The 9,711-nt window shown below is 44.4% G+C and overlaps 1 protein-coding gene across 1 annotated transcript in view; it reads right to left on the bottom strand.

The window, feature by feature from the left end:
- Positions 1–3,457: 3,457 nt before the first annotated feature.
- CPLX1 (complexin 1) overlaps positions 3,458–9,711 on the bottom strand; it is a 162,702-nt gene continuing 156,448 nt past the window's right edge. Inside the window, exon 4 of the mRNA XM_063129107.1 lies at positions 3,458–4,085. Coding sequence (XP_062985177.1) covers positions 3,888–4,085 — 198 coding nt within the window. The 3' untranslated portion in view covers positions 3,458–3,887. The remainder of the gene's footprint in view (positions 4,086–9,711) is intronic.

The raw sequence follows: 9,711 nt of genomic DNA, 5'->3' as shown, positions 1-9,711 counted from the left end.
TATGAGATTTTGATTAAGGGCATATACACCCTTACAAATATAAATGGCTATAACAGTAGTTCCCTTTCCCCAGGGAACCTTGGGAATTGTTGTTCTGTTAAGATGGGGCAGGGATGGACAAGGGAAGCACTATTAGAGAATTCTCATCACCCTTAGAGAATTCATACCACCCTTTTAGAGAATTCTCATCCGATTTCCTAGGATTCTTTGGGGGAAGCCAGGTCAGTTAAATTGGGACACACTGATAGAAAGGGCTTTGCACTCAACTTAAAACCTGGCATTGGGGAGCGGAGTGGGAGAAGGAAATGGACTTGCAAAACATCTAAGCAGTGTTATGGTTAACACTGGAGAACCATAGGTACAGATGTCAGCTGCTGACTGACCGTAGAATACGGAAGCTGCTGAGCTGAGGAGAGGGAGGAAATCTCCTTCACTTGATAGTCCCAAATCTCATTACACTAAAAATTCATGGCAAATGGTGACTATTTCATGATTCATGAAAAGCCCAAACTCCCTGCTATAATGTCATCTGGTGAGGCCTTTCTCTTGACTGGAAATGCAGTTGCCGGACACAAGGAATATGGCCTTCTCAGTGGTAGTGCCCTCACTCCCAACCCAGGAGCCAAGTCAAACTTGCTCCTTTATTGCTTTACGAAATGGCAAAGAAGATACTGGCCCTGTTCAGAAGGCACAATAAATCATGATGGTTAAGGCTTTAACCACTGTGGTTAAGGCTTTTTTGTCAACAACAAAGCCTTAGCCACCATGGTTCCAGGTGTCTTCTGAACAGGGACATTGTTTCTGAGGGCCCTGTAGGCCCTGTGATGACTAGGAAAGATAGTAGATATATTTGTTGCTGCTGCCGTTGACTGGTCTGTTATTCTCTATACCTGTAGTCGAATTGCGTGTGTTTGAATTCTTTAAATTGTTAGTAGTAGTTAATAGTAGTAATTTCAATGCATCATGGGAAGTGGATCTGCTCTAAGAATTGAGCTTTTTCTGCTTAGGCGTTGCATCCACTCAAAATGGTCAATATGTTGGAAATTCATCTGTCTTCATACAACAGGTAAGGCCCAAATGTCAAATCAGCACTCAGCAACATAATGGTCTCTTCTCCTCCAGAAACGGCCTGTGTATGGTCTGACACTACAGTCACAATGGCAATAGCTGTGTGTCTTTCAAGAAATCATATTTGATATTGCTGCTCATCGTATGACGATCATGCCACTGTTAGGCAGACCATTTCCCACTAAGATCAGGAAGACTGATGCAGTTCCCCCCCCCCCCCCGCCCAACCCACAATCAAGCAACTGGAACATGTCCTTGGAAACCCATCAATAAACTGTTTCGTGGAACTGAGCTCCACCATCTGCAGTCTCACATGTGGCTAAACTGTACCACTTTAGATGGCAGGTGGGGAAACATTTGAATGCTCTTCTGTATTAAAGAGAGGAGGGAAGAGAGAAACCGCACTCTAGCATGTCAAGGAGAAAGCTAGCAGGGGGAAAAAAAACTCCCCTGATGTGTTACCTTTTCAAAAGCAGGGAATCATTATTACTATTTTTTTTAAAAGTGTGGCAGCATTCAAGCACTTGGCACTATACCACCTGTGTGCTCTGCCATGGTATAGCTAGGCCAGGTAGATCACACAGTGCATCAGCTCTGATTCCAGCATTAAGTTGGGCAGTGCTACAAATGGACAATGGATGAGGAACATCCTGTTGTATCACACTAGGCGAGCAGCCCCAATTTTGGCACAGGGGCAGAATCAAGGTTGCACCTATGCAGAAGCTGGTAAAAGCTAAAAGCTATTCAGGGTCTCAGACATTCACTCCTTTTTCTAGAAATGCCAGAGACTGAAAATGCCTTCCCTGTTTATACTCACAGCACTGCTGTACCAACGAACTACAGCCCTTCCCTGAACTGAACTTTGAGGACTTCAGAGTCCTCAAACTTTGCTCTAGCTGTTGAAAAATAGGCCAAACACTCAGGGTTATTGGGAATAGGCTCATAGCCAGGAGTATTGTGATGGAGACCCTAAGGATACAATGTGGGGAGAGTATATCATAAGCCAATGCAAATTAGTGGTGAGGGGGGAGACTAAATAAAAACACCCTGATGCCTTTAATGTTATTTCATTTAGCAATTCATTTTAACAAATGAATTAAATTATTAGTAAATGCTTAACTGACAAATGCCCAGCAATTTGGAACAGGATTGCTTCAAAGGAGTACTTAGATGGGATATTGCCCTGCAAATTGTTTTCTGTGTTTCTCCAGAGATAAGAGCTAGAAACTTACTTTCTTTTTAATTGAAAATTCAGCAAATGGATCTTGAATATCTCCAATGGGAAACGGCTCCCACAGCTCTCCCTTGGTGGGGTACACCCTGATTGGCCATGAGAAATAATTTGAGGACTTTGGCAGCGTTGATTGGATAGTGCAGATGGATTGCCTGTAAGCAAGCCGGAGGCGTTTAGGACTAGAGGAAAGGTCCTGGCAGACTTTCATTAAAGTAGGAAGGGAAGACAACACATTTCAGACTAAATAAACTCCATTCTTACTAGCTCCATTCTTATTATGGCTATTCTCAAAGCTACACTTGCCTGGAATATTCTGAGGCATTATATTTATAAAGTATAGGTGTGTTCAGCTCTTGCACCCCTCTGATATCTGGGTTGAAAATATCAGTAGTAAATGGTCCAGTTTCTAAATTATCTCTTATCAGTAATGAGGAATAATGGGAATTGTAAGAAAAACACGCACAAATGTTTGTTTCCATGTAACCTAGAGATTTTCCTTGTATAGAAGAGTAGGGCTATGCTGAATATCCCCCCCCCCCCATTCAATTTTGGAACCAAAATAGTGATGTTGCAAGGGTTAAGATCTTACTTCCATTGTTGTGACTATAAGAATATTCATGGTTTTCTCATTTTGATAATGACCATTTCCCCTCTCACTGCTCTGCTTCTCTACCATCTCCCCACTACTCCTATCTGTTTACTGCTTCTATCATCTTCTGGACTTAGTCACATAGGTGATCAGAGCCTATCAGGGATCACATAGTGACCAGAATGATGCCACATTGCTAGGTAGCCAATTGGATGTGTCTATGTGATGATATTGCTGAGGGCAAAAAAAGATAAATGAGGATTAAGGGGAAATGCTTCTTTGATTGATCACATAAATGATCCCAGACAATCAGGGATCACACTGTGAAAACCATACCACTACACAATGTAGCAAAACAGATTTTCCTATAATGTCATTGGGGGCAAACAAAGCCCATTGGTAGAGGGAACAAGAGAGGACAATATAAATGAATAGGCAAACATATTCTCAGGCATTGCTAATAAATAAATCATTGAAACAGGAAGGCATTTTTTGACACTGCCAAAAACGTTTTCCCCAAACAGTGAGTACTTTCAGCTCAGCCCTAAGAAGGGATATACTTAGATCTAAACCCAATACATAAAGAGAAAATAATAATAATAAGCCACCTGTCATTCACTGTAGGTGAATCCTCTCCCCCCCCCCCCTCTGCTGGGGGATGAAAGCAAGCCTGCTATCATCCCTTTTCTCTCATTTAATGCACACCTGACTTTATTGAACATACGTAGAACTATGGCTTTATAATAATAAAAAGTTGTGTAGACTGCAGCTCATTAATCTTTACATCCATTTAGAGGCATCTACTAGATGTGAATATGTACAAAATAAGGAATGGATGGGAGAGGGTGGATGGGTAGGGGAGTGGGGCCCGAGTGAATGAGAAGGGGCCGGAGAGGGAAGAGGTGGCGTGATGTGTGGCGAGTACAAATTCCCCATTTGATCAATGAGAAATCCATTGCTTTACTGTCCATGGACAGGCTGGCAGTCTGTAGCCATTTACTTCTTAAACATGTCCTGGAGCGGACCGGGCAGGTATTTGATGACGGTGTCTAGAATGCTCTCATCTTCTTCCTCGTCCTCATCGCCGCAGCCAGGGGGGATGGCCTTTTTCGGACGGGTCAGACTCCCTTCCGCATTCGCTTCCAGAGCGGCTTGTGCCTCTGCTTCTCTCTCTTCCTTCTTCTTAATTCCATACTGCAGAAGGTGTGAGGATGGTTTGGGGTGGGAGGGAGGGAAAGAAACACAAGACACTGTCACTCTTTCAACCAACACCCAGACATAAAGTGGGAGAGGACGCCTGGTGCATGTTAATATTTGCTTTCCCGAAGATCTCATCTTGCCCGTGTGCGTGGTGGTCAATATTGCACTGAGTCTTTAAGTCAAACAGTAGTTTTAAAATGTCAGGCTAGCCTTGAATGATAAAGCTGAGGAAAAAAAGGATGACCTCTAAAAATCAAAGAAATATTATATAAAATCCAAATCCCTCTTTAATCCCCCTGCTCAGTTGCACAAACATTGAATACAGGAGACCATGTTTTACAAGTCAGAATTTATGGAGTGGGTATGGTGCACCTCCTTGGCCTCTGTCCCTTTTGTCTTCATCATCATCATCATCATCATCATCATCATCATCATCATCATCCACTCTCCTGCTTTCCTGGATGTTTCATGGAGTGATAAAATTGAAGACAGACAGTGAACCCCAGTTATACCAGATTTGAAACTCTGGGTTTGGCAGCTCAGGTTTTCAATTCCAATCTAAGCATCTTTTACAGGTCTCCAAAATTGGGTGTCGTGTTTCACAGAACACTCCTGCTTTTGATGGGAGGCAAATGATGAGGCTTGCTAAGTAATCTAAAAAGCTTTTATTAGGCAACAAAATCTCTTCTACCTGAATAGAGTCTAACCTCTTGGAAACGTCTCCCTAGGCAAAACTAGGCAAACTAGGCAAGACAATTGTTTGTTCAAGAAGAATAGGAAGCCACTTCTCAAACGCCTGCAACTTCAGAGTGCCTGGTGCAGAGGCAGGTTTTGGCGTAATTGACCCGACTTTCTCATGCCTTCCTTCCGCGCCATGCGTTTGAGCTTCCGGCGGACCCTAGCATCAGCTAGCTTTTTGGGATGCTCACCTCTGGAAGAAGGCTCACTTCCCACCGAGTGTGTAGGATTTGGCCTTGAGGAGATAAGCTCTGGAGAGGGCTGACTCCCAGCTGGGGTATCGCCTGTGAGAGCTTCCTCTCAAACTGGTACAGGCTAGCTGGTGTCTGGTGCTGCATCTTCTAATTCTGAATCTGATTCTGATTGATTACCTGAAACATCTTCTCCCAAAACAGAGGCAGTAGGGTTAGACATGACATCGGGCTCCAAAGCATGGTGCAAATGTATCAATAATGCAAATTGAAATACAGTACATCTCACTGCATTAGGAAGACGGTGACGGGTATACCTTGCTCAGTCTGCTGTCCAGGTGCTCTGGATGGGCTTCAAGGCCCCCTTCTGCTCTCCCTTCTTATGGTTCTTTATCGTTAAACTGGAATTGGACAGGAGAGCCCTTCAAAAAGAGGGCAGTTTTCTGTAAAAGAGGACACATGGCCACCCTAATGTTGGTCCAAAAAGGACCTACGGCCACCCTTCCCAAAAGCCTCTATGCCCCAGTGTACATCTAATAATGTTAGGGATGGGCAAACTCACCCATGCCTAAATCGTTGGACGCTCACCCTGTTGCCACCACTGTCCACTCCGCTCGTTGAGCCACGTGGGCTTCTTTTTGATGCTACATTTGCAACTTTACTCTTGCCTAAGTGGGGCCTTTATGGGGGATTTATGCAACAGGGAGAAATGAGTAATTTCCAGAGTGAGAGCAGATAGCTGCCAGGTGTCATGGCTAATCCTACTGCGCCTGTTTTGGGAGAAGGTGTTTCAGGTAATCAATCAGACTCAGATTTGGAACTAGAGGAGGAGGCGCCAGACACCAGCCAGCCTGTACCAGTGGGGGAGGAAGCTCTCAGGGGCGATTCTCCAGCTGGGAGTCAGCCCTCTCCAGAGCTTATCTCCTCAAGGCCAAATCCTACACACTTGGTGGGAAGTGAGCTTTCTTCTGGAGGAGAGCACCCTGATAAGCTAGCTGATGCTAGGGTCCGCCAGAAGCTAAAACGCACAGAGTGGAAGGAAGGCGTGAGAAAGTCGGTCAGGCTAGAATTGTGCCAGAACCCGCCTCCACACCAGGCTCTCCAAAGTTACGGGTGTTTGGGGAAAAGGCTTCCTGTTCTCCTTGATTGGACAATTGTTTTGCTTAGTTTGCATAATTTTGCCTAGGGGGAAGTTTCCAAGAGATTAGACTCTCTTCAGGTGGAAGAGGTGTTTGTTGCTTAATTAGGTTGACCATATGAAAAGGAGGACAGGGCTCCTGTATCTTTAACAGTTGCATAGAAAAGGGAATTTCAGCAGGTGTCATTTTTACATATGGAGAACCTGGTGAAATTCCATCTTCATCACATTTAAAGCTGCAGGACCTATACTAGAACCGCCCAGAGAATTTTTGTGAACCGCCCAGAGAGCTTCGGCTATTGGGCGGTATAAAAATGTAATAAATAAATAAATAAATAAATAAATAAAGTGAACAGATTTAAAAGAGGGCAGGGCACCTGCCACTTTAACTGCTGCGATGAAGAGGAAATTTCCCCAGATGCCCCATATATACAAATGACACCTGCTCAAATGTCCTTTTCAATACAACTGCTAAAGATACAAGAGCCCTGTCCTCCTTTTCATATGGTCAACCTACCCTAAAGCATACCTGTCAGATGGTTGTCCAGCTGCCTCTTGAGTCATTTTGTAAAAGATGATCTGACCTTCCCCCCCACCCCAGCCTGCCTCCCTCCAGTGGATCTTTTTGGTTGTGAGGTGCCTCTTTAATTCAGCATAATTGAAATGGCTCTGAGTGGCCAAGAATAGCTGCAGGGGATTTTTGAGGCTGCAGGTTTTTACATCAGAATTGGCACTGAAGGGCTCTGGGTCTCCCCCCCCCCCATATCATTTATTTACAGGTTTTTTAAGAAGGAATCCTAACATTGGTCAACAGTTATAGTTTCTCTTTTATCTTATACAGGGGTTGTAGAAGCTGCTTTAGTCAGTGTGTGACTCTCAGGGAGAGTCCAATGGAGTCCCCCAAATCTGCCCCTCCGGACCCAGTCAGGCACCTGTGGCACGTTCGCAGACTCATGCTCTGAGCACCTGTGAGGCCCCATGAGAACTCACTGTCTTGTTTGTCTGCTTTCGATGGGAGGCAAATGACGAGGCCTGCTAGGTAATCCACAAAGCTTTAGGGTGGATTCCTGCCTTGATCAGGGGGTTGGACTCGATGGCCTTAGAGGCCCCTTCCAACTCTACTATTCTATAATTCTATGATTCTATGACTCCTTCATCTCATTCCCAAAGTAATTGCTTTGCCTGGATGCTCCCCACACCTTTTCCTTTGGTTTTTTTTTGCATTCTAATTAAACCACCGGATGGAAATCAAGATGAAATTCAATACACAAGATTCACAGGATAACCGGTTAGGACAAATCCTCCATAAAGGCTTGTGAAACACTTGGTGTGAAGGAGTGGTTTCCAAAAGAAAATTACATGAGATTTAAAAGAGATCAAAGGCTTATTCTAGGATAAACTGTTCTGTATCCCCCTGCATTGAATATGTAAGCTGCAGATGCTCTTTTGATGGTTGGTTCTTAAAAAACAAAAAGACAAAAGACAAAAAACCACCCTATTCTATTAAAACAGAGTGATTAACCAGGACTGCCAATAACACCTTTCCACTTTCTCAGGAACTCTGCCTCCCAAGGAACAACTTGGTCCCCCCAAATACCTTGATACTGAATATACATTTCCTCTTTAATCTTACCTATTTGTTTATAATACTTATATTCCACCTTTCAGGGAAAAGCCTTCCCTGGGCAGCTTCCAACAGTTAGTTAGCTTTATATACACAGCAGGATAATTTAGCCTGGTAATTCTTAACAGGCACGTTACACTTCTGCAATGGGTTTATAGGCCAATTCACTTGCAAGGCTTCCAGCCCAGCCCTGCAACAATCTTCCTTTTACCTATCTGCCTCTTCTCTGTTCTGCCATGCCTATACACCAAGGTTGTTCCCAGCCCTTATGCCTTCCCCCACCCTGGTATCACCTTCCTCCTTGGATGGTCTGATGCCTCATTCTGTGAAAACCGGACCCAACGATGGAAAGATTGCGACGCTTCAGCAGAACTCTTGTTCAGGTATGACTAGACCTGAGATAGGCTATGTGGTGGCATCCAGACATTTTGGACTACAACTCCCATTAGGCCCAGGCAGCATGGCCAATAGTAAGGGCTTATGGGAGTTGTAGTACAAAACATCTGGAGCACACCAGGCTGCCTTCCCTGGCTAGACTGCCCTGATCTTCTGTTCCCTGAAGCTCTTTATGTCTCCATCACAGGCAGTAATTCAGCAGGTCATGGAGCTGCACCTAAACACAATGGCGGGGCTACTGTTCCCCCTCTCATTGACCTCAAAGATGAGAGCTGGAGAAAATTGTGGGGGTCTGGGTGCTCTCAGCTGGACCTGTATCCTGGCACAATGGAAGGATGCCTGATTCCAGCTTCTTCCTCTTTTTCTGGTGGATGTGATGGCCCAGCTGGTGTAGATGTCACTCCATCATTTTTATCAAAGCAGTTAGTGTGTGTGAGGTTAGCTTTACATTTGTGTCTGTAACTGAGCCACAAGGAGACTATATTTTCCCCATGTCATGCCAAGCCTTTTTCTCCAAACTTCAGCAGTCAGCCCTATGCCCAGAACATCTCCCCATGCCCAGGATCTCTTCTCGATCCTCCCAGAGTGCAGGACACGGAATAACGGGCTCAAGTTACAGGAAACCAGATTCCAGCTGGACATCAGGAAAAACTTCCTGACTGTTAGAGCAGTACGACAATGGAATCAGTTACCTAGGGAGGTTGTGGGCTTTCCCACACTAGAGGCCTTCAAGAGGCAGCTGGACAACCACCTGTCAGGGATGCTTTAGGGTGGATTCCTGCATTGAGCAGGGGGTTGGACTCGATGGCCTTGTAGGCCCCTTCCAACTCTGCTATTCTATGATTCTATGATCTGCAGTATTGGCAAGCAGAACGGCTAGTTTTTATTTTTTATTTGTTTTTACCACTCTTGACTGCCATCCCTGTAGCCTGGAGAAACAATCCATGAACAATCTACAATTCTGAATTCACATTTATTAACAACCCATGGTTTGAACAACTCAGAGTTCACCACTCAACAATGAATTCTGGGTTGTCTTTCTGGGCTGTTCATGGTTAAATTAACAAACTATACTGTGTTAGAGCAGCTGGGTTCACACATCACAACAACTCTGAATTCAACAACCCATGGTTGAATAAACCACGGGGTAGCATTATGTGCAAACCAGGTTACTGACTGGCATGGATTACACCCAAATGGGCCTGAATTTGCCAGTATATGGCTAGTCAGAGATATGGCCTGATGAACAAGGAATCAAACCCAATCGGAAAAAGCTTTTTGTTTTTGTTACCACCACTAGATAAATCTGCTTGAGTTAGAAAGAGGCCCATCAATGGATGTCCTCAAATCTGGAGCCTCTCCTGGTCTCACCCTAGATTCCAAGCCTCCAGGTTTTGGATGACCCATCCTTTTATCACTCTTCCAAAATTATCTCATCGGGTTATATCTCAGTGTGTTTCCAGTCAGAGGGCTCGAAGCATGGACAATCAAAAGACATTTTCCAGTTATTTCTTCTTTCCCTCTGTAACTGAT

Source organism: Elgaria multicarinata, chromosome 6, assembly GCF_023053635.1.
Source record: "Elgaria multicarinata webbii isolate HBS135686 ecotype San Diego chromosome 6, rElgMul1.1.pri, whole genome shotgun sequence".
Lineage (NCBI taxonomy): Eukaryota > Metazoa > Chordata > Lepidosauria > Squamata > Anguidae > Elgaria > Elgaria multicarinata.
This window is presented reverse-complemented; position numbering and strand designations above follow the sequence as displayed.